Source organism: Dipodomys spectabilis, unplaced genomic scaffold (genome assembly GCF_019054845.1).
Source record: "Dipodomys spectabilis isolate Male_0828 unplaced genomic scaffold, ASM1905484v1 ptg000032l, whole genome shotgun sequence".
In the NCBI taxonomy this organism is placed as follows: domain Eukaryota; kingdom Metazoa; phylum Chordata; class Mammalia; order Rodentia; family Heteromyidae; genus Dipodomys; species Dipodomys spectabilis.
Window position 1 is genome coordinate 11,947,050 of NW_024870709.1, and position 26,804 is coordinate 11,973,853.

General features: G+C 33.1%; 1 protein-coding gene across 6 annotated transcripts in view; it reads left to right on the forward strand.

Annotated features, from left to right (window-relative positions):
• Robo2 (roundabout guidance receptor 2) overlaps positions 1-26,804 on the forward strand; it is a 513,941-nt gene that overhangs the window by 426,357 nt on the left and 60,780 nt on the right. For all 6 annotated transcript variants that reach the window (XM_042676828.1, XM_042676829.1, XM_042676832.1 and 3 more), the window contains 8 exons: positions 207-288; positions 950-1,112; positions 2,721-2,887; positions 5,864-5,985; positions 12,028-12,259; positions 15,115-15,239; positions 18,083-18,254; positions 24,576-24,758. In XM_042676828.1, coding sequence (XP_042532762.1) covers positions 207-288; positions 950-1,112; positions 2,721-2,887; positions 5,864-5,985; positions 12,028-12,259; positions 15,115-15,239; positions 18,083-18,254; positions 24,576-24,758 — 1,246 coding nt within the window. The remainder of the gene's footprint in view (positions 1-206; positions 289-949; positions 1,113-2,720; positions 2,888-5,863; positions 5,986-12,027; positions 12,260-15,114; positions 15,240-18,082; positions 18,255-24,575; positions 24,759-26,804) is intronic.

The following is a 26,804-nucleotide window of genomic DNA, read 5'->3' on the forward strand; positions in this document are numbered from 1 at the left end:
AAAAATGTAATTTTTAAATCTGAGCATTATAACAAAAATCTGAATTTATTTTAATATTTTTGTGCACATACATATGACTGACTAACATATGATATGGACAAATGATGCAGCTCATTTTAAAAGAGATTAAATCATTTGGTAAATACTGAGTAATCAATCAATGTACAATTAGTGGTGAATGTCAAATCCTCTCCTCTTCATGTCAGATTTCTGATACTGGCACTTACACTTGTGTGGCTACAAGTTCAAGTGGAGAAACCTCCTGGAGTGCAGTGTTGGATGTGACAGGTGAGATTTATTTTTTTTACTTATCTTTCTTTTCAGCCAAAATACTAAACACATAACTTATTACTAAATAACAACTTAAGATGAGATCAAAGTTTAGTTATTGAGCTTTAATCTTAGTCTTCACATTCAAAGCCACTGTATGTGTATATACATATGTACATATTTATATATATGTATGTATGCATCTATGTATGTATGTACTTATTTACTTTTGTGGATCTGAGGATTGAGCTGAGGGTTCTGGGCTTGATATGCAAGTGGTCTTACTATTGGTCACAACCCTAGTTAGTTTGCTGATAGGTTCCTTGGTTATTTTTGCCTGGGCTGGTCTCAAACCTCAAATTCCTTTATCCCTGCCATTTGAGTAGTTGGGAACATAACATGTGTGACACCAAAATTAACTTGTTTTTGAGATATGTACTTGTTTTTGACTTAATGTGTCACTGTCACATGCTCATGCTGGCCTCAAATCATGATCCTCTTGTTTCTCCTCCCCAAGGAATTGGTATTACAATCGCAAACTAGAAATGATCAGCTCACTGGCAGTTTTTCATTGTTGTACTAGTTGTTGCTTTTGTGGAACTTTATGTATTGGGTCTTTCTTCTTTGAAACATCACTGTTGGCTTATGCAATTAAGTTTTTTCTGTCTATCCTCTATAGAATCTGGAGCAACAATCAGTAGAAGTTATGATTTAAATGACCTGCCAGGTCCACCATCTAAACCACAAGTCACAGATGTGACTAAGAACAGTGTCACCTTGGCGTGGCAAGCAGGTACCCCCGGAGCTCTTCCTGCAAGTGCATATATCATTGAGGCTTTCAGGTATGAGAAAATTGCTTATTTTCTATTCTGGGATTTTTGCTTTAGTTCTACTTCCTAAATGTCACCTAAGCTTGCCTGCTTATGTTAAGGTCAAGTTTTACCTATATATCTTAAAGAATTTATTCTTTATAGCTAACCTCATTCGGGAGCAGTTTTTACTTTTTCATTTGTAACTTAATTATAAGATTATGAATTATGCATGCCAGGTGTATAGAATCTAGTCCATGACATAGTAGTTTATTTCTGTGCCTTTTTAGCAATTGTGTGCATTTAACTAAGAATATGGGCTTTAGAAAACTAGACAGAAAATACAGTAACTAAGCACAGATTTTTTTAAAATACTGCACAGATTTTTTTAAACTATTCAATGGTTATTGAAGCATGAAACTTTGGAATATATATCCTTAATTATTAGATCAGAACTTTAAATGATTACATTATTTTATACTATATGCATAAATACAGTTATTTATTTTTATTTCTGCAATAAAACTGAAAAACACAGTTTAGAAACCAATTTCATATACTCTAGCAGATGAAAGGAAAATTTATTTCCACAGTTGTCATCAATTTAAAGATTTAGATGTTACAGTTGCTTTATTTGACTTAAATATAGAAAAATTGTAAAATATTTTTAATATTTTCACACAAAGTTTGATTGTGCTTCTACGTGGCTGATATCAAGTCTGAAGTACAACCACTGTCTTTTGTGCATAATAATAAAATGAGCAGTTTGATTTTATACCATTCTAATCTGTATTTATGGTAATGATAGAAACATAGTTTTCCAGCTGTGGCATTTGTGTATTATAGTATATTAAAGTATTTTTATGTTTCCATGCTTCAGGATGTCCCTTCAAGTTGACAGCCTTAAAAATCCACATTTTTCTCCGCATTCTCAGCAAAAATAGTATTTGCCCTTAGATCAAGTCTTATAAAATGTCATTCATCTGTAACTGGCTGTACAGGGATCCCCACATGTGAATTCAGCAGCATTTTGCCATTTTGAGATGAGAAATCACAGTACTGTGCAATGTAAATTTTATTAAAACTGTAAGCAAGGGAAATTATTCATTACATGCTTCCTTTCTTCTTTTACAGATATGTAGTTTTAGAAGGCTCTGTTATAATATTGCATGTGGAGTTGATACAAAAGAAAACACACCTTGTAACAGGAAAATGTATTGGCATAATTTTCTCTGTAGCCCATTTATTCTTTCTGCAGGTTAATTCTTTTCAAGGTATATATATATATGTATGCATTTATGAGGACCATATTTATTGTATAAATTTGATGTTGTGATCTTGGCCTCTGTTCCTTTTACAGGTATTCATTTAGTGGCTGCTGTGCATTTAGCAAAGGGCTGTCACATCTCCTGTGCTGAGTTTAATTTTGTTGTGCATGGCACTTCTGTTAGGTGGGCTCGGCTTTGTTGTTGAATCAACTGAAATCATTCAAACGTTTCATTTATTGGGCTGAACACTTCAAGTGCTGTGTGTGTGCATCTGTGTTTATTTTTCAGCCATTATCTTTTGTCATTGATACCCAATTCCATTTCCAACAGTTTCATGATGGGTCGCTAAATGAACTCTCTCTTCATGTTTCAGCCAATCAGTGAGCAACAGCTGGCAGACAGTGGCCAACCATGTAAAGACTACCTTATATACTGTGAGAGGACTACGGCCCAATACCATCTATTTGTTCATGGTCAGAGCAATCAACTCCCAAGGTCTCAGTGACCCAAGCCCAATGTCAGATCCTGTGCGCACGCAAGGTAATATCACTATCTCTAAACCTAACTGGTCCTAGAGCACCAGACATTCATTTTAGAACAGATGTTTCGAAAGCAATGTACCTTGATTTTTCTGTGCTGATTCACAGGACTTTATTCAGTGATGGGGAAGAATGTTTGCTGTTCATCTTGTTAAACTGTGTCCTCCTGCTGGATGTTGCTTGGTTTATGCAATTAAAAGAAGGCACAATATTTGGAAGCACCTGAATACTAAAAACAAATTAACTGTTAGAACTTCATTGTATTTACAATGGTGTTAAAATGTTTATTCTTCTTTGTGTGGGTTATACAAAAGCAAAAAGCAGTTCTGTAATGGATAGACAAAAGTATGACCTTCACAAAGCCTACTTTTATTGTGCAGTGCAGCTCAAAGTGAAATGAATGTCTATGTCCCTGAAAACAAGAACTCAGATTTCTAGGGTCCAAGTGAATAGATCCTCAGCCAGAGCCCCGTGTATATGCTTGTATACCCTCCAGGTGGTCAAGTTTAAGAATTACCAGTACTAGCTTTTATTTAATCAGCTGTTTGAAGGAGTAACTAACCTCTTTCAGGAAACAGTAAATTCAGTTTCTTCCTGAGTCAGTGAATGCTTTTGACTAAGATAAAATTCCCCATAACATTAAAATATAGTTAACTTCAGAATGGAAAACTTCCCCATCCCATTTTTAATAACCTGTCTCCTCTTACTGAGAAGTTACTGAGGGCTGAGATTTAAAGTAGGCTGTTTCAGTATAGTTTATCTTCCTAGTACTAGGTGAGGGGAATCAATTCAATAGAAAATGGAACCTTTGTTGTTCATACAACTTAATTGCTGCAGAGTTCTTGAGAAAGGATTGTTTCTTTGCTAAGATGTTAAACAAGATATAATTCAAAGTAGTATTCTGTGTTAGAAAAGCACTGTATAACCATAAAAATCTTACTATAATTACAGTGTAGTTCAGTGGTAGTAACTACCATTGCCATTTTAATAGAGAATGGAGGCTTTAAGGAAACAAATGAAATAAAATCACCACATGACTGTAATGTTGCTAACATGATGACAGTCTAGAGACAAAGCAATTCCACATGGTTATTGTTCTTGAAGAAGTAATGTGATTAATTTTCCATGATGATAAAAGACCTGTAAGTGAAGATCCTGTCTCCAGAGAGAGGAAAACACAACAAAACAAACAAACAAAAACACAACAAAGACTTGGAAAGCCTTATATTTTAGATCCAAATGCTTTTAGTGTCTCTGAATTTAGTGAATAAATTAAATTATTAAATGTGACATAGAAGAGGTATACAATTTGAAATCAAGAAATTATAGTGCCTAGATTATTTTTACCTATGTGGCTGTGTTAGTTTTTGTACATGGCTGTAAGGTAAGATAGAGTTGGTAAGACAGCTTGCCCTGATCATTCAATAACTACAGTCACTAAATCTCAACTCATAAAATAACTCCCAGTGAAAAGGTCAAAAAGAGATTAATGAAAAACTGCTTGTGAACTGGCTTGTTCCACTTGAGAGACTATACAAAGCAAAAGACATGTTCTCTTACAGATACCTAATAGGAAAGGCTCATGCATTCAGTCTAAACGTCAACATCATTTTCATTTCCAAAGTACACTTTGTTTTATTAGCTCTTATTTTCAAAGGTAGTGAATACCATAGAATCTAGAAATTCTTTATTTCATTAAGAATAGCAAATAGCTATACATCAACATCATAGTAGATTATATACCTATCAACAAAGATGAATATCTTTCATATAATGGAACAATTTTTTCTCAATCAACCAATAATTTACTTTGCTGTTTATATCAACCTTGAAATGAAAAATATACCTCTAAAGTATGCTCCCAATTTTTATGTTCTAATTAAAGTTATTGTACCATAGTGAATTACCATAGGAACTTAAAAATTCTTTTGCAAGAATGTTGCATTTTGACAAGAGAAAAATAAGAGGACAGATTAAGAAAGTAAATCATGTTAAGTTAAACTTCATTCCTTAAATTAAGTGGTTTGCAGAAAATAATCACTATAACCTTGAAACATACCAGCTTAAAAAACAGTCAGTTTGATGATGTATGAAATGCCATTAAATAATGGACTTAAACGCCTACAATTCATCTTTTTTTTTTTTTTTTGCTTCACAAAGAATATATCTCCTTCCTTCCCCAATGCAGCTGTACAACATCTTTTTCAGATATTGGAAGCTTCTTCCAAATCTATTACTTTGGAGCATTTTATCAGTAGTCTAAGTTTTCCAGTTTTGTAATTTTCTGTTCCTATCCTGTTTGCCTTTGATGACATAAATCACCTCCTCAGTTTCTCAATTTTCTTCTTGCCCTGAAAGAGGTCAGAGTATAGGAAAACACAACCAGTTGATATGATATGGAATTCAAACAAACTTTCAGATGTGCCTGACATGTTGAGATCGTTAATGTGTCACCATATATACATACTAGTTTGGTGGATTTAAATGCCTATCATTTATCATTGATGCAGATAGCTTAGTCTTTCTAAATAGAAAATTTAATGATCTTCCATGACAATGTATCTCTGTACTTGAAAGGAAACGAGGGATTGTAAACAGGCTTTTTAGTGTATATTAATGAAGATAAATACTGTCTCTCAAACTATGATTATTTATATTTACATACAAATATATGTATATGCACACATATACATATATGCGGAAATATATATGAAATGTGTTAAACCTTTCATTTTTTTTTATTATTTTTTAAATGGTTGTATCCAGGAATTACAATGTACAATTTCCATTTATGTGCCTAGTGCTTAATAATCAGTCACCCCTTTAGAACATTCATTCATCCCTATCCTTAACTCAAAACTTTTTGTAAGGAAAGTTCTAATTTTTCCTCTGTAGTGAGCTCTAAAATATTATGTTGGTTTTTATAGAGATGAACTTCAATTTTAAAATGGGGAGTGGTTGTCTTCTCTTACTGCAGATATCAGCCCACCGGCGCAAGGAGTGGATCACAGACAAGTACAGAAGGAACTGGGGGATGTCATTGTTCGTCTTCACACTCCCGTGGTCCTGACCCCCACGAATGTCCAAGTCACCTGGACTGTGAGTTTCCAAAGATTGATTTAAGCTTTATATATGGCTTCACATGTAGTAACAAAGTCTATATTAGATTTTTTTAAGGAAAACAAAACAAAAAATGCAAATTAACAAGGCCAAATAAGTAATTAACAGTCATTCATCTTTCTCCTCTACCTTAGCTCTATGGAACCACTAATATATTTTCGATCTCTATAGATTGACTTAATGTTTCATATGTATAAATTCATATACTATATCATTTTTTTTGTTCCTGGCTTCTTTTTACCCAATGTAATGTTTTTGAGGGTCATCCATGTTGTAGTACCTGTCTTTGTTCTTTATAGTACATAAGTATTTCATTCTGTTCATGCCCTTCTCCAATAACATTCTGTTCTTCAGCTATATCACATTTTCTTTTCGACTTCTGCAATTGATAGTCCTTGGATTGGTTCAAATTTTGGCTATTAAGTTGCAATAAACATTTTTTCTCATTTTTGTGTAAATATGTAAGAGTCATTTGTCTTGCCATATACCTATGGATTGTTGAGTAATATAGTAAATCCATGCTTCACAAACATGGATGAACTGCTAGAATATTTATCTATGTGATCATACTGTTTGTATTCTAGTCAGCGCTGTTTGTTTTGGTGTTTCACCTTCTTCAAATCCTTCTGAGTTCTTTCCATCTTCTTGAACACTTACTCTGTTTTGCTCTGGTTAAAGGCATTTTAGTAGATGTTTACTAGGATTTCAATTTCATTGTAGGTCTGACTTATATTTGATTAATGAATAATAATATAGTCCATCTTTTCATGTATTTTTGACCATTTGTATTTTTCATTCAGAAAATCACATTCAAATTCTTGGTCCATTTTCAAGTTATTTGTCTCTTTATTACAGACTTTAAAGGAGTAATTATGTATTAAGAATATGTCATTTGTCAGATTTATGATTTGCAAATGTTTCCAGTCTGTGTTTTGTTTTTAGTTTCTTGATGGTGTTATTAGAAACACAAAAAAGTTTATATCTGAGTATTTTTCTGAATTTAAAGCAACCATCTTTATATTCTATTAGCTGAAACATATGTAAAAAACATCACATATTAGACAGGAATTAGACTCTGGCACTTATGAGGTTGAGATCTGAGGATAAAGGTGAAAGCCATCCCTGGCAGGAAAGTCTTTGACACTCTTTTTTTTTTTTTTGCAAAATTAGTGATATAGCAGGCTTTTAGTCTTTATTGTTATTATTATTATTAAGTTTTTTATTGTGAAAATACCATACAGAAGGGTTATAATTACATTAGCAAGGTAATGAGTATGTTTCTTTTTTTTTTTGATTGGTCGTGGGGCTTGAACTCTGGGCCTGGGCACTGTTCCTGAGCTCTTCAGCTCAAGGCGAGCACTCTACCACTTGAGCCACAATACCACTTCCAATGAGTACATTTCTTATCAAGCATTTTTGCCTCCTCCTTTGTTTCCCTTTACCATCCCTGCCCTCCCATCACCACCCTGCCCGTCCCCAAAGTTGTAAAGTTCATTTTTTGACATAATGTCTTGTACATTTCGTTGCAATGGGTCCACATATACCCCTATTTAAGCAATTTGTTTTTTCCCTTCCCCTCCCCAAATTATACCAACATCAAATACAGTGAAAATGGGTTATTTTCTGTCATTTTTCAGTCCATTTTCTGGCTTATAAGTATAATGTTGGATAATCCTTTACAACTATGACTAAATTTTTTTTTAAAAGCCAGATGGTGGTGAGTCACACCTGTAATCCTAGCTACTCAATAGGATGTGATCCAAGGATTATGGTTCAAAGCCAGCCTATGTGAGGGTTCAAATCCATGAGCCTTTTATATCCAATTAACCACCAAAAAGCCAAAAGTGGACCCATGGCTCAAGGAGTATAGCAGCATCCTTAAAAAAAACCTCAGAGATAACACAGAATGAGCACAAAAAAATTAATGATGATTATTTAAGATTATAATATTGCTACTTCCATTTTGATAGGTTTTGAATAAACATTTGATGTTTATCATATAATAATTTCTGTTGTTGTGTTCGCATGATGGGAAGATGGTACTCTCATCATTATTCCATGTAACAATCAGGGGCATATATCCCATGTTTCTTTTAGTATCTTTATCTACAAAACTACCCAACAAAAAGTAGCATATTTTTTCAGGGGATATTTTCCCTCATTCTCAATTGAAAACATATTGGTAGTTTGAGAGGGCCTCTTTCACCTTGCTTCTCAATGAGGGTAAGAATTAAAGTAGCATGTTTGTCAATATAGTTAGTCACTTTAGCACACACTGAGTTAACGAGTTTGTAAAATTAGATCAGAATTATATGGCAGTATACTTGGAGTTCCTCTAGGAAAGCGGCTACTTATTACAAGTTTGTGAATCCATCACCTTCAAAGACAGTGATGTCCAGACTCTATTACTTTTATGTCTGTTTCTACTGTGGAGTGTCTGTGATGAAATATTTCTTCAATAACTGTTCATTAAGTTGGTTGTACACTTATTTTGTTTGAAAATATAAGTAATTCAAGCCTTCAACCCATATCACAGGTGTTAGTTCAGGTAGTTTAGACTCATAAATGAGATACATCACTGTACCTTCTTTAAGGAAAGTAAGTCCAGTGAAAAATGTCAGACTAAAGGTAAATCTATTGCCAAAGAAGTTGTGACTATTTTGTGTAATAATTTCAGCTTGCTAAATGGATAAGGGAGGAGAAACACACTCCTCATCACAGGTTGATGTTAAAACAGTAGTAGTTAACAAGCTCCATTTCCTAAACCTAATTAATGTAATAATGAATGCAAGCAAAGCTAATAAGAAAATAGTTATTACCTAGTAGAGATCATTAAAAAATCACTTTTGGGGAAGTGAGTAGTAAAGGTATTTTTGTTGGTTTTGTTCAAAGACAAAAAGAATCACAGACCTCTGCTGCTTAAGCATTATGCCAGTGGCACTGGAGAATATTTTTTCTTCAAACTCAACTTTCAGAGCTGTATTAAAAGCAAATCAGTCAGGAGCAAAGCAAATTCACTTCAAATTTTCTGCTTACCATGGTTTGTTTTTTGTGTAGTTCTTTACATTGAAAAGATAATTACTGACAATCTCAAAGAATTCAACCAAAACACTAAAATACCTATGCCACTCGCCTCCCCTTCTTTATAAAGTACCATCTTCAACAAACAGGTCTAGAGCTCTATGTGTGTTGGCTTCAGTAGTCATTTCTCAGTGTGTGTACTCTTGAGCTGTTCAGAATGTTAGAGACTGTGCTGTCATTCAAACCCAGGTCTTATACTGAACATCTGAAGCACTTGCCATAGCTATTTTTTTTTTCTTTCAGGCTCACAAACTACCATCTTTTTAATTCATAGGACCCCACAAATTTGTGGTAGACTGATTAAAATCTCCTCTGAACAAACATCTTTTTTATGACCAGAACATCAATAAAACTACCCAAAAGTATATGATGCAACTTGAAAAAAGATCATCTGTCCCAAGGCCCTACAATAGGGAGTGGTATTGAATGTGTATGCACAATAAAAGTCCACCTATTTACTTAAGGGAATGGTCAGCATTTTAATTTTTTGTTTCTACCTGTAACTGTAGATTGTTCCCTACAAAACTACCCCAAATGCACAAAATAAAAGCACTAAATTACTAAGCAGGCCATTGTACTATTTCAGGCTAATGGCAGTGCCCGCTGAAGTAAGCAAGGCAATGTTGTGTAGTAAACACTAGCTTCATAAAGTCTCCAAAACACTTAATTAATGAAAACCAAACATGGATAAAACCAATTTGCCCTGATTTACAGACTCTCTTCATCTGGAAACAGCTGCTTAATGTTCTCCTTAAAAACACAGCTTGCTTCTTTCAGTATTAACAAGCTATTATTGTGAGTTATGTCTTTCTTTCAGCAGATAAATTCACTTAAACCAAATGTGGACAAGTTTATAAAATGTAAGATCACTGTTGTTCTAATATATACTGCAAGGATTTTTTTGAACTTTGACAGTTTTGATGAAAGGTGTCTCTCTCTGGTCCTCATATATTTAATAGTTTGCTTCTTGGTAGCATTATTTTATAATGTTGGAATAACTTTTGGTTTTCAAAATAAATATTGTCAGTGTATGGAAGTACAGAAGGGTAGAATAGATGGTGGCCCTATGCACAGAAACCTTCATGTTAGACCTGGACTCACTTATTCTTGATGTCATGTCATATGAGGTACTAATTCCAGAAAATCTTTTGAGATTTGGAAGCTATTGGGTGAGTGAAGAAATTCTTACTTGTCCAGACTCATTTGAAAGGTGAAAACAGCAACAAAAAGGAATGCAGGGGCTCCTATACACCCACTTTATGGAGTTTACCAGCTTGGTTATTCCAAACATAGAAACATAATCCTTTGTTCCACTTTATTTTAATTCAAGTTCTACATTTTGGCCTGTTGAATGGTAATATTTTAAACTACTAATCGTTTATCTTCTTTGCTGCCTATCCTTAACAATAAAACATTCCACAACTAAATAAACAATGTTAGAAGTCAATACCCACAAACATATTTTGTTAGATGTTTGTACCCAAAAGAATGTTGACAACTGAATAAAGAAAAATTGGAAATAAGTGTATCCATCAGAAGATGGAGATGGTTAAGTGGGCAATAAATATCTCCATTATCACATTCTCAACTTCCCCTTTTTCTGCCACTTTCTGAAATGAAGTTATTTCTTTCCTGCTAATCTTATACTTGATTTAACAGTGAAATATGTCAAGTATAAATTTTCTTAAGATCTGGCTGTTAAACTGCAATATAGATGACTAATTGGAGATGGTGCTGTCAAAGTTTATGTTTAAATCAGGCATTTATACAACTAGCATCAGCCATTAAGAGCTGTTTAAAATTCTTTTCAAAAATTATAAGAATTTTCACTTGAAGTTGAAAAGGTAGTAGGTTTCCTGTTAATTTTGTACTGTATATATATAAAGAGTAAATGGTCCATTTTTGTCTTGCATTTATACGTGCTTGATTTTTATGTATACACCATAAGTGAATAAAAATGCTTTAAAAAGTTCTCTGTGATAGGAATTTTCAAATTCAAAATATCAGATTGGTATTGAAAAATAGCTGCTGTACTTTAAAAGAGAGAAGAAAGTTGTCATAATGTGTTCAGTGAAGCTGTAGATAAAAGCTAGTAAAATAATAAAACATTACTTACTATTGTTCCTAGAAGTAATGTTTTTGCATTTAAAACAGATATTTAAGCTCTATAAATTTAACCTCTCCTATCTTTGTACAGGCATGGGAAGTTTATATATTCTCTTCTATTATCTCCCTGTCACATGCTTCTTTTATTATAGACTAGAACTTGTGACATCTTCAGGGAATGTCTCCTCTCCTGGAGTAAGCCAGCCTCCTCTACACTATAGGCCTTCTTACTTCCTGCCATACTTCACTCAAAAAATTTGCTTTTGCTTCTTTTGTAATCATAACTCTATTCTACCAGCATGCTAAACATCTGATGGCAAGACGTTGACTGTACCCTCAACTGGTTTTGGCTATAGAATTCAGCCAAGTTTCTAGCACTAACTAGTAAGGGTGAAAAAAAAAATAGTATTTTCAGTGAGTGAATAGAAAGAGGTGAGAGTGGAAATCCCTGACAAATGGTGTGTTATGTATAAATCATAAAAATAATTTGTTTAATGCAGGAAGTATCAATCGAATGAGGAAACACAAAGCTTGTCTTGGGCTTAACAGCCCTTTGTACAAATCTATACAACCTGAGATAATTGAATATATGTATAGATATTGTAAAATATTTTAAATACGAAAATGAGCTGGTCCACACTTCATTTTAAAAATACTCATATGGACGATGTGAATTGAGAATTGGAAGAGTTTATTACAAGCATTTAGAGTTATACTGAATTGGATGACGATGCTGAGAGCTCTGAAGGCTGATATGGGAGAAGAAAAGTTGATTTGATTATGATATCTGGCATGCTGATCTTCAGGTTCTAATCTCTTTGGTTTGATTTTCAGGTGGATCGTCAGCCTCAGTTTATTCAAGGATACCGAGTGATGTATCGTCAGACTTCAGGCCTGCAAGCTACAACTTCATGGCAGAATTTAGATGCCAAAGTCCCTACTGAACGGAGTGCTGTTTTAGTCAATCTCAAAAAGGGTGTGACCTATGAAATTAAAGTTCGACCATATTTTAATGAGTTCCAAGGAATGGATAGTGAATCCAAAACAGTTCGAACTACTGAAGAAGGTCAGTTTGATGACTCTCTTCCTTCCTCTCTCCTTCCTTCTCTCCTTACCTCCATCCTTCCTTCCTTCCTTCCTTCCTTCCTCTCTCCCCACTCCATTCCTTCTTTCCTTTCTTCCTCTTCTATAATTTTGATTTTATAAGCCAGAGACTTTATATGCAACCTAAGTTGGCCTATAATGCATGAACCTCCTTTTCTGTCTCCCAAGACTCACAATTATATGCATATACTACCACACAAACTTTATTATTCAGATTTCCAACGTAAATCAAACTTAACATGACAATGAAATCAATTAATTTCCCTGTTCCTTGAAAGAATAGTAAGAATGCATCAAGCTAAGAACTGATTTCCTTTCTAAATTCTAGGAATTTAGGAACTCTAAAACTGAGAGTGTAAATTGGATTTTTTTATTAAATATTTCGTGATAGTGCACTTGAATTGTATGGTTATTTTCCCCACATTTTGCATGGATTTAGGTTATTTTTGTTTCATTAATTACAGATTGTAGGAAACCCAAGACCACAAGAACTTCATGGTGACTAATCTAGCCAAACACACAGGCACTCCCAGTCTGACCTATAATTTAATTAGGAGTCTACTTGCATATTTTCACATATTTGGATTTTTTTATTTTACCTATCGCTATTTTAATGCCAATCTATGATAGACTTGAAACTAAAGACAAACTAAATGACCCAGTCCATTTACTTTACTCAGCCTTAAACTAACTGTTGCCGTCAAAGTTGAAAAGTGAGATGGCAAATGAAACCAATCTCCAGTGCTGCTTTTTGTACCAATTTTGTGTGCACACCTCCTATTAAGAGCCTTCTGTCTAAATATATTTTTATTTAAAATGATCTACAAAAGAGCTTTAAGAAAATGTATATTGGTTGTACTGACAGTTAGTTGTTTGACTTAAGAGATTTTCATTTATACATTGTCAATAATATGATATCCAGAAAAATATTTGCACATTTTTTTCATTATCTTTAAATATTTAGATGAAAGAATTTTAATTCAGTGTCAGTTTATGAACATAAAGCATCTTGATCAGTGTCACCCTTCCAACATTCTCCCTTTATACATGGAAAGACATACAGGTTTTTAAATGCACTATTAATCTATTTTTAGGATATCTGAAAAAAATGGGAAAAACACTAAAATTAACAATAATATTTTTACCCACTATTATATTTTTACCATATGTTGCAAATTGGCACTACTAATGAGAGGTACTATTCCTAACATAGTGTGTTAGGTTTGACTAGCTTTCACTGAAGTTCAACTTTTCCTTGAGATTAGACATTTATCACTGCTCAGTTCACATTTGTCTCTAAGTTCAGTGGCCTGGTGATAGTAACAAATGGAACTAAGCTGGACTATGTCTGGGAACATTGAGCTGTGATTTGTGTTTGTTCACATTTGTAGGAAGAAGCTGAGCACTGGAATAATTGAACTGTCAGGAAGCAGGCTCGGTGTTCTCAGAAAGCAAGCAGCCAGGGCAATGAAAAGCCAGTTTCAAAAATGTTATTTTACAGGGCAGTCTACTTAATAACTACAAGGCAGATAGACAAGAGGTCAGATTTATGTCATTGTGCCATAGTTTAGAACCATACTGTTAGTGAAGAGCAAAGTGTTTTGGCATTTGATGGTCAGAAACCTATATCTCAGTGTAAATGTGGTCACACATTCATCACAGACATAGCAAATATGGGAGCCATTATCAACTAGACTTTTAACTATTGGGGAGGGGTACTTAGAATATTATTGAAGGGTTAAACTGTGTAGAGCTGTGGGAAAAAAATTGATAATTTTACATAAAGCCCTTCCAAGATGAGAATATCTTGGATGTAAGAAAAAATATCAAGAAAATACCTTTTTCAATTTTTGTTGAATTCAGAAGTTCCTTGAACAGAGAGTTTTTCTTCAAAATGAGTATTTCTTAGCTTTCAGGTACACTGAATGGTACCGACTGCAGTTTAATATCAGGAATGATTTCTCACTCACCTCCCCTCAGCATGGTGATAATTAGTTATAGGAAAAACTATAAAGGAAGAGTTATTGTGGGAAATCAAAATATTCCCATTTCACATTTGACCCAACATGAACCTATTTTTATTTTTATCAGCAGGACCTCTTGTCCATCCCTATAAAATAAATTTTAATTTCAAATTATGAACCAGTTTATAATGGTCAATTATTTCCCCCAGGATAAAAGAAAACCATGTTTTCTTTGTTGTTATGTTTCTATTTTTATTTAGTAAACAGAAAACAAAACATTACAAAAAAACCTGCCAATAATGCTAGCATTGGGTAAGAATGTCTGATACAATGGTGGAGCTTGTCCTCTAAGAATATGTTTGATTGGAAGCATATTTGTGCATGTGTGATTTCCAGAAACACAGTCTGTTAGAGTTGGAATAATAAAATTCTACAATTAAACATATCTGGCTTCAAATCTGACCTGCTTTTTGGCTTTGATGAGTCTCTTACAGTAGCTTGTTACCTTGTATGTAAAATGAGATAACAGTGATTTCTATCCCTTGAGCTTGTTTTAAGAATTAAAAATGACATGAAGCTGAGTGCAAGGCATACAAAACACATTCATTCAAATTTAATTGTTAAATGTATTGAGAGTACATTACCTGGACTGTTGCATTTGCTTTAAAGTTATACAATGAATTTAAAGTGCTGTTCCTAGAATGTTGTCCCTATTGGATATTATATGCAGATTTTGAACTATTGGTAACTGGAATTTTATATGTCTTGACATTATATTCGTTGTCTGTAGGCAGCACGAATGTATACCACAAAGACCAGCAGTTTGCATTTATTCCAATTCCTTCTTCTGCAGCCCCAAGTGCCCCTCCACAATCTGTCACTGTGCTGACAGTTGGAAGCCAAAATAGCACAAGCATTAGTGTTTCCTGGGATCCTCCTCCTCCAGACCACCAGAATGGAATTATCCAAGAATACAAGGTAAGCTTGGCTGAAGAAGGAGGCCTCACAGACATAGTGTCCCAGAGAAACCTCAGTGTTATAGAGAGAAGGCATGTCCTAAAAAAGTAAGGCTCTACTATGAAGAAAGACATTTTTTTGTTTCTTTTGTATGTTCTTTCCCCATGGTATAACCCCTGTTTTCACTCTTTTTCTTTCCAGTGCCATGTATCTTGTATATACATTTTTCTAATTTGGGGAGGAGAAGGGAAATAATAAAATGCTGAAACAAGGATACAGGTTGACCCATTGTAACAATGAGATGTACAAGGCATTATGTGGAAAATAAACTTTATAGCTTCTGGAATGGGGCAGGGGGTGGGGGGAGAGGTGCAAGGCAGAAGTTGGGGAGGTGGAGAAGGAAGGAATGGTAGGGGAAAAACAAAGGAGGGGGTAGCAATGCTCGATAGCCAATGTACTCATTACCTTGCTCATGTAACTATAACCCCTTTGTAAGTATCTTTATAATAAAAATATAGCTTTTTAAAAAAATGAGCAAGTTTCAGCACAAAGGAACTATATCTCTTTGTATGGCAGATCAGGAAAAATGCATAGAGAATTAGAATCAGATTTCAAGAAGAAACACACAACTCAACTAGACAGCTAAACTTCAAGACAGAAGAAATTGTCAGTGTAGTAGATTCAGGAGCTTCAAAGATTTTGAGTGGTGGGTTCAGGCAATGTTACAGCTCTCATCCCAGAACCTACATTATCTTTATTATTAGAATTCTCAGACATGTAACTCTGATATATGGGCAGGGATGGACAGGAAATAGGAGCTGGCACCACCAATCCTATACTGTATGCTGTGTTTATTTATTTAATTGTGGTTTTGTAAAATATTTGCCTTGATAAAAGGAAGCCATTGAAATGAAGAAACTTAAAAGTAGTAGTTCTCTCAATTTCAACAGATTTGTTAATGTGTTGAAATAGTACTTCTTATTTCATCTATTTCTAACTTTTTAAAACCAGATGTTGCTTAATTGCACTGTTATTTGATATTGTGGGGTGTAAAATACCTCATTAAGCTTTGAGGAGATCCCAAAATAAAACATTTTGTTATTATAAATATTTCTAGTTGAGTGTGTTTGTGTATTCCTGTTCTCTTTACACTGAGAAGGCTAAGGCAAGAAGATCAAGAGTTTCAGGCCAATCTGAGCCACATATTGAAATCTCATGGCAAACTAACAACAGAAAAAATAACATATGCTCTAGATTCACAGGAAGAAATCTAGATAATCTACTGCACCTTCACAATCTATGTTCATATTAATAATCTTCCTATGCTAGTTATCTAGTAAGATAAAAATCCTATGTTATGGGAAGGGATGGGAGGAGGAAACAAAGGAGGAGGCTACAATGCTTGATAAGAAATGTACTCATTATCTTGCCCATGTAGCTGTAACCCCTCTGTACAGTATTTTCACAATAAAATTTTACTTGTAGCTTTGCTAGTCTTACTATGTGAAATTCAACTGAATAATTTTACCCAAAATTTTATTTTTATTTCTAAAACATAATAAAAATTTAAATAGGATTTCGTTAAGTTAAAGATAAACTTACTCAAGCAAATAGATAAACTAAATACCTAGGATTTTAGTTTAGATTTGTTCTCATCACAATGTAAACACATGTACCTAAGAAGAATAAATGTCTTTATAGTAATGGCATAATTATATAGCTTAGACAGTTGTATAAATTTTAGGAGGTTATTGGAACACTGAAGACATGATTGACAATTTATGTGTGTGTTAATAAGGTTAGGAATTTGTTTTGCACCATCTATGACTAAATAACCTAAACAATTAATTTGTTAAATATTGATAATGATCACAATATGATGTTTTTTCATGTTATACAAAGCTCATTCCATACTATATATATATATATATATATATATATATATATATATATATATATATATATGGGCTAGGCTTTCAGTAGGGACACAAAAGGTGTATGTAAATAAAAAAACACAATTCATAGAAATTACTGAAGAAGTTTCAGGAACATATCCTTGACAGAAACAAAATTAAGTATTCCAAATTTTGTACATGTATGTAAAATGATAGAAATGTAGCAATATAGTGGGACATTTATAAGATTATATTTGTAACAGATTTCTACCTCCCCAAAGGAAATATATCATCAACTTTGCTTTCTACTCAGAGTAAAATCCCAGCTTATTAAAATCATTGTATAAAGACTTCCTACTACTTTGTTCTCATGAATGTGTGAAGATATATTTTGAATAATATTAAGATTTGTTAGTGTCAAGTTTAAATATTGGCTTACTTCATTTTAGTCAATAGTGATAACTTGGGACAATTAATCTTGTTAACTACTTATATGTAAGTTAATATTTTCTTAAGTGAAATATAAATTATTTGGGTATATTCCTGTATATCTCAAATAGTGTTACTTATAATCACCACACTTACAATAGAGCATGTGGAAGAATAAATATTGATTAGTTAGCAAGAGGAAATTATATGTTTTAATCCATATCAAAATGCTATTTGTAACCAAGGACTTCTTTTCAGAAATATTATTACAGGAATCATTGTCATTTCCAACTCATTATGAGTACATAATCATGATTGTAAGATATAAATGAACATGATATTGTTTTAGCTTGTCTTATTATTTTTCCTTTAATATGTACACATGTCAATACACACAGAGATTGGGCTATAAAATATCATGTACAAACAGTACTATAAGCCTAGAAAACAGAATGGGCTACTAATAACAAATATTTAATCAATTATAATTATCAGAAAAGATAATTTCATATTTATTATGTTTTTACTATGTTTCTGTAGATCTGGTGTCTGGGAAATGAAACACGATTCCATATCAACAAAACTGTGGATGCAGCCATTCGGTCTGTAATAATTGGTGGATTATTCCCAGGAATTCAATACCGGGTAGAGGTGGCAGCCAGTACAAGTGCTGGGGTTGGAGTAAAAAGTGAACCGCAGCCAATAATAATTGGTAAGTATCCATGTCTGCCATCTGTATTTGGCTGTCAGCTGATAGTAAGGTAGATGTTTTTGAGTCAACATGCTAATTATAAATGTGTACTTGTGATAGGGCAGCATGTACTATGGAAGCATGTATTAGCTACAAGGATTTCTTACAAAAATAATTGATATGTAGCTAGGTGCTTGCTGGTGGCTTTTGCTTGTAATCCCAGCTACTTAGGAGGCTGAGATTTGAGAATCACAATTCTAAACCAGCCCTCGAATGTAACCAGTCAAAAGCCAAAAGTGGAGCTGTGGCTCAAGAATGCCAGCCTGGAGTGAAAAAGGCAAGTGAGAGCATGAGACTCTGAATTCAAAACAGAATACTAAATGAAGAAATTCATAAATAAATAAAAATAGTACCATTGCTTGTGCTCTTATGACTCCAATAATCTTCTAAAGAGTGTAATCAGCAAGAGTTTAAAGACTAAAATACGATTTGAAAAATATTTTTATTTGATTGAATATTAATTTTGATGCCATTGAAATAAACAAAATGAGAGAGTTGCAGAAGAGAATATGTTATGTCTCCAAGATATATGCTCTCTTAGTCAAAAAAGTATCAACAACCCCAAACAATCCCCCCAAAAAAGGTAATCCATGTCAATTCTCCATACAGAAGAAATAGCTATTACATGCATTTACCATTATTGCATAAAGTTGTTTTCTATCACCTGGATTAGGTTAGTCTATTATTGAAATACACATAAATTGAATCCCCAAGGTCCTTTGACTATGTTACTTTTTATGAGAATCACCCAAGTTTGCATTATGCAGTTCAAATGGCTTACTGCTGAGAGAATGCAATATGATACATTTTGTTGATTTGTCTTTCTCTTCAGAGAATTTATACTCTTGGTTAAGATTCCTTGAGTCACATTTATTTCTTTTGGAGAAATACCTAGAAGTAGAATTTCTAGATAAAAACGTTATGTGCTTTGACTTGGTAAAAAACAACAACAACAACAACAAAAACTGCTGACCAATTTCCAAATTGTAAATCTGTCTACATCTGCCTGCAAGGAAGAAGGACATTTTGTCTCTATATTATCACCAAGAGATGACTTGCCGATCTTCGCAATTGAGCTCACTCTAGTGTACACAACAGAAAACCTCCTTGTAATTTTAAGTAGAATTTTGTTTCAAGACTAATGTTAAGCAATACTCCTTGGGTAGGTTTTCCTTTGTACATTGGTCTTGCCTTTCCATTCATTTGTCTCTTATTACTGATTAGTAGGAGTTGTTTATTCTGGACAGAAGTTCTAAGTTATCAAAGATCTATCTATGTATCTAATCTATCTGTCTGTCTGTCTGTCTGTCTGTCTATGAACTCTGAACTCTAGCCCACCATACCAGAAAGGCTGAGGGTTTTCATTTGGGGCTCTACCTTTCTGGCACTGCATGGACTGACAGTCCCAATGAGAAAGGATAAACATAGTACAGATTTCATGTCATGGAGCATCCTTCCTTCAAGAGACTAAATTTCTTTCTCCTTGCTTTTATTCACTTGGCAATATCTTTAGCTAAAAAAGAAATTCTTCTCACAGTCTATAAATTAAAAAATATTCAGAGGATTTATAAGTCATTCCTTTTTTGTTTTATTTATTGACTGAAATGACAGAGTATGTTGCCAATTGTTGGGTAATTATTTCTATTACAATATGAAGATTGCATAGGGGAACTTTTAACATTCAGTCACAATGTCAAACTCTGGATTCTCTGACTTTTATTTATATTAAAGATGCTGAAGAGATATAGGTAAATTATTACTTTTTCTCTCAATTGCCTTTCCTCTCTTAATTAGTCATTCAGACTAAATTAATTCCTTAACCTGAGGGAAAGCTAAAATTTCTCTCTTCTGAGATCTTCTGAGCTAAATTGGAATACAAAAGAAATAGATGTATAACTAAAATGATTTACAGATATATATGGATGTGTGTATATCATATTTCTATGAAATATATGTATATATATATTACATTTTCATGAAATACATATAGTATGTTCATGAACGTATATAAGTCAAGAGAAGGAAAGAGAATATTTATAGCGCTTAGAAAAAAGTTATTAATTTCTGACTTTAAAAATTATATCTGAGGTTCAAGAGTAGTGGACCATGCCCACCACTTGAGAATTGAAGGAAAAGGAATTCTGAGTTTGAGTTCAGCTTGATCTATGTAAGAAAACCTTATCTCATAAAAAGAAACAAAGCACACACATGAAACACATCAAAAGACTAATTTTCTCTGAGAGTCACTAGATTAGGAAAAATTTTAACTATAGTTCTTGTATAGATAGACAGACAGACAGACAGACAGACAGACAGACAGACAGACAGACAGATAGATAGATAGATAGATAGATAGATAGATAGATAGATAGATAGATGTGTGTGTAATGGATTTATTGATGATTCCTGAAAAACTGTATTTCCCTTTTGTGTTTCATATTTCTCTTTTCTTTTATAATAAATTCACAATGTAAGTAGGACACATTGTTTTGTTTTGTTTTGTTTTTTACTAATGACCACCTGGTAGTACTTTGGAGATCTATTGCTCTTGAAGTCAAATAAAATATTGCTAGCTTGCATTATATCCAAACCTGTGTCATGACAATGAGAAGGTATGTTATGGCACAGTTGTATAGTAACTTAAAATAATGAAGTTAATTCCTACTATTTTAATCTAATAGAATGCTTTATTTAACTCTTCTATTATTTGAAAAAGACTCAGTCTCTAAATGGATTTTAAGTACTTTCTAATTTATTTTTAGTGTTCTAAGTGTTACCGAATTTTTTTTCTATGAAATACAATGTAGTTAAGTGAATTTTCTGTCTCTAGTCAGGTAATTAGAATACACAATGCTCCTGGGGTAATCATAAAAATAGAATTGTATTATTTGAAATGAGTGCATATGTACACATAAGCAAAGTTCAACCCACAAATGGCTATTTGTTCTCAGGAGATTTATTTTGTTTTAATATCTACTGTTGTACTGAGAAGCATTCTAATTGTTTCTTTAATTATCTTTCCCTATCTACCTTCACGTCTTGTCTAATAACATTATCTACACAGCCCTTATTATTTAGTTGAATAGTGATTTATTCTGTGGCAATTTATGCTTTTCCTATTGTTTATTTGGTACTGGGACCACATTCCAAATGGCAAGCTCTACTTCATTTCCTCATGGCTTTAAGTAAATCATGTATTAGCATTTGATGTAGTTAATAATTTTAAATTTGTCTTGTGTCAGACCTTGTAAAGATTCACCTCTACTCACTCAGTTTAATCTTCATCTTAAAAAGTTTCCTCAAGTAGCCATCAATCAAGTCCGCACAGCTTCATGCAGATTTAAAATCAGGGTCTTTCTTCTCTGAAGTTTTCTGTAGGAAAGTGACTTCTCTATGAAGCTGTTCATAATTGTCTATCACTAAACTTCAGGACACAAAAATGTAAGCAAGTGTGTTTACATATGTGACCATCACACACTACCCCATGAAATAAATTTGCACTAACATAGAATTTGTAATTACCTTGCTTTATAACCAAGCTATTGTTTTTCTAATCGTTTGTAATTTTCATGCTTACCTTACATCATTAATAATGTATAAAATGATTGTGAACTTTTGCACTAACACGAATAATAAAATCTGATGTCTGGTTTATTTTTAGCTCAACAAATCAATTTTGTTTTTCATTACACTCCAGTGAGTGAGAGACCATCTATATCTAAATCTAAATCTATATCTATCTATCTGTGTATCCATCCATCTATCAGCTAATTATTTATCTACATACAATACAGGGTCATCACTGGTTAGATGCATTCTTGTATATGCTCAACTTAATCCAGCTGACAACAGTTTCAAAATAGTGATATACCTTGTCTAACATAAACATCCCAAACTCTGTATTATATTTTACGAAGTTTTATACAATAACTGTTTTTTCTCTTTGCTCTATAAGGCTCTTTTTTTCAATAATTATTATGATATTTAAAATAAGAGCTACTTAAATTATTCATTTTATTTATTCATTTATTTATGAAATTTGAGCTCAAGATTTTGAAATCAGCCTTGTGCTTGATGTACAGTCTACCATACCACTTTTGCCATACCTACTCCTATTTTAGTTTAATCATTTTTTAATACAGCCTCACATATTTGCCCTAGGCTAGCCTCTCACTACATTCCTCCCATTAATGTCTTCTATGTAGTTGGGGTTGTAATTGGGAACCTCCATGCCTAGTGTATCAATTGAGATGACTCTTATGAACTCTATGCCTAGACTGGCCTTAAACCTTAGTTCTCTAATTCCACGTATAATGAGATTAGACCTATGAGCCATTGTGTTCATCTAAAGATATATGCTATGTTAAATATATATGTGCACATATACATGTGTGCATATGTACATATATGTGAACATGTGCGTATATACATGTCTGTATATGTGCATATAGCTATAAATACATATTCCTTTTGAGTATGCTCTGTAACAAGAAAAATGTTTACATAAGTGAATTTAATCTTTAGATCTGGATCAACACAAGCTTTTAGTAATACCATATAAGTATCTATAACAGAATGCTAATGACTATAATAAACAAAGCCTTCATTTTTATATATTTATCAAATGTTTTTGTTATTTATTTGAACATGGGTGAGAAGAATGGGTGATATGTTTTCCATTCTCTACTGTCATTCAGAGATCTTGGACTCTTCCTGAGCACTCAGAAACATACTACCTTCTGCGAAACACTATGTTTCTGTCTAATGATAAGGAAAGATTGAGTTACCAATAATTGCCAAAAAATGTCACAGGTTAGAGTTTGTGCTTACTGAATACTAGTTAATATTCTTTAAATATTTTCTAAACTGTGACCATTTTTCTTCTCTAAAAATTATAAACAATGTCATTAGCAAATCACTTGTATCTTGTAAGTTTCTCAAATCTAGAGAATTTATCACGCATGTCTGTGAAAAGGTTAAGGTATCCTTTAGTATTATATCGGTCATAATTTTGAATACAAAACTACCATATCCCCATTTGTCTCTTTATATACAAGATCTCAATGAATCCTCTCAAAATCCGTGAAGTAGATATTATTGTTGCCAAGGAGACTTGAAAGATTTAAGTTCCTTATATAAGAGCTTACTGCTTAGTTAGCTAGTAAGTAGCAAAGATAATGCTCCATGAAAATCCCACATTCCTGTATGGGATATTTTAAAATATAATACATAGTGTATATATGTGTGTGCAATATATGTTACACATGTGTCCTGTTTTATGTGTTATATATGTTTCATATATGTAGCACTTGTGTTATATATGTTTGTATGTTCACATATATATATAAAACTTACAAATTACCTCTTGTAAGGATTTCATTAGCTACTGATTAGATCTTATATTTACACTTGAAATAAAAATCTCTGGATCTAAACTTCTTAATCCATGAACTAAGTGCTAAGTCTTTGTTCTTTTATTATATGATGAGTCCTTGAATTTAAACTCTAATAAAGATAGATTGAGATTTTTCTTAATTCTCTCTAAGTGATATACATAACCACCACTAGAATAATCTTAATCCAAATTTAAATGTATGTTTTAGTGACAATTGGTCTTTTACTTCAGAGCTCACATAGATTGTCAAATTAGTTTCAGATACTATAGGAGCACATTCGTGTATACGCTGAAATTTTAATTATGCATACTGATTTCTATGAAAGAAAGCTTTCATAGGTATTATTATTTTATGTAGTAGTTTTCATGTTTGCTATAAAAATTAAAGTATAGTTTGTATGAATAAAATATTTGGTGAGCTATTAAGGGTAATATAAATTGACATTAATCTTTAACTCAAGCATTTGAATATGGGCAGTGCCATATCAATTCGTGTTAAATGTAATACTTGCTTCCTTTTAGAATACTGACATCAAATAACTCTTAACCTAATTCAAGGAAAGTTGTTATTTCACTTCAGAGTATTTGTTTGAATTATTGTATATAAGACTAGAAATCAAGAACTGGTTCTGAATCTGTCCATAGCAAACCAAAAAGAATAATGTTCTCAGCCACACTTTCACACACATAATTTGCCTCTTCTTAATACACTCACAAAAATGCTGAACAGCAGTTGTGATAAGAGCAGGTAAAAACAAAACAAAATAACAAAAAATAAACAGTTATTACCTGAGCTTGAAGGGATCACCTGTGCACTGGGCACAGCATATACATGTTTCTTTCTTTCTTTATCTTAATCCAAACTAACTACATTGTGTTATCCATAGGGGGACGTAATGAAGTTGTCATTACTGAGAACAACAACAGCATAACTGAACAAATCACTGATGTCGTAAAGCAACCAGCCTTTATAGCTGGTATTGGTGGTGCCTGCTGGGTAATTTTGATGGGATTTAGCATCTGGTTGTACTGGCGAAGAAAGAAGAGAAAGGGTCTCAGTAATTATGCTGGTAAGAGACTATTTTCAGCTATGTGAACTACTTATCTTTAGGAATGTAATGAAATGAGAAAGAGGAATGGAATGGGATAAGAAGCAAATAATTTTTGCTTGTTTTAAGAACCTGGTCTGTAAAATGCAATTATAAGCAGCATGCTTCAGTTCCTTGCTCTTGACCATATCGCTTTTTGACCACGGGCAATCTCTCTTCTTCTGTGTTCAGTGAAGTATAACAAGTATACATGCCAATAAAAGGCTCAAATGTTTTCCCTAACTTGTTCTTCAAAAATATACATATATATATATATATATACATACAGAATGTATAGAATATACATATAGAATGTCAAAAAACATTCTATGAGGAATGTTAAGAACACTATTTAAATGCTCACTAACGATTAGAAAAAATAGCATTTACTATGTCAGAATGCAGGTTACACTGGAAAATGTCCCAGATAAAGAATATAATAAGCAAAAATCTCACTAGAATTTAAAAAACAACTGATGAGACATTAATTCCGTAATTTACTATTCATTTAAATGAAATGTTTTTGGAGGAAGAAGCAAAAGGAAGCAAAGGGAAAACAATTCAGGAAATGAATGTGACCAGAGAAAATGCTAAATGCTCTTTGGACATTTAAAATTGTTTTCTTCTTAGATCTAAGACAGAGTTTGAAGCATGTGAGAAATTATAGCTTTTAAAACTTTCAAAAATTCTAAGGGAGAGAGAGAAAGAGAGAAAGGAGAGAGGGAGGGAGAAAGAAAGAGAAGCCATGGGTGGGCGGGGGGAGGCTGGGAAGGGATGTGAAGGGTAAACAAAGGAGGAGGCTGCAATGCTTGATAAGAAATGTACTCATTATCTTGCCCATGTAATTGTAACCCCTCTGTACAGTATGTTCACAAAAAATAAAAATTTTTAAAAAAAGAAAAAGAGAAGCCAACAGAAGCAGAAAAAAATAAAGAGATAGTGGTTAAGATACTAACTTATGATTCAATATATTTTGATTGTTCATTGAACCACAACCACTATACAAATCATTCACAGTTTTTAAACTTTATAAAATTTTCAAGGGGAAAAATTTAATTTATCATCATCCCTAACACACTTTTTTAAGTTTTGAGATACTGTATTCAGTCTTCTGTTATTAACAAGCAATAAAGCAGTCATCAATATGAGTTATTCAGAATTGTTTCTTCTTACCAAATAATAGAAACAGAAGATTGAAAATAATGTCTAGTTAGTATAAAAATGAAGCACTTGATTGTTTTGCTTGTTACCTGGTAGCATTAAACATGGAAATTTGATAATAATATTGTGTATCTGTATCGTATGAAGATAAGATCTCTTGGCTTCTGACCAGGATAACTTTCCGGAAAGGACTAGAGAAAGGAGCATAACCACTTACAGTGGCTTCCATGTTGGATGACATGTCATCTGTCTGCCATTTTCTTTTCAGGCTACTTAATGCCTGGTTCCTTATACTTTGTCACCACCTCAGTACCAAATTACTAAATACCTGAACAGATACTGAATAAAGAGTAACTTCTTAGTGTCAGAATGAACATTCACATTCTGCAGTGCATCTTCTCATGTGCAGTCTAGTTCCTATTCATCTCTGAAAACAGTGTCCATGAGCCTATCCATTTAATCATTAAGATGCATTTCATTTTTTGACACACTCATAACAATCTTATAAAACATAATGAAAAACTGATTTCACTCAAGGACAATATGTATTTATCCTTTCATGTGACTTTAGTGATATTAGAAGATAGACATTCAAATCACAGCAAAGTTCTAATATATCCTCATGTGATTAGTGCCAGTTAAACCTCCAAATTTCTTCATTCACTCACTTTTTTTTGCCAGTCCTGGGACATGAACTCGGGGCTTGGGCACTGTCCCTGAGCTTCTTTTGGTCAAGACTAGCATTGTACCACTTCAGCCACAGCACCACTTCTGGCCTTTTCTGTTTATGTTGTACTGAGGAATGGAACCCAGGGTTTCATGCATGGTAGGCAGGCACTCTACTATTGAGCCACCTTCCCAGCCCTC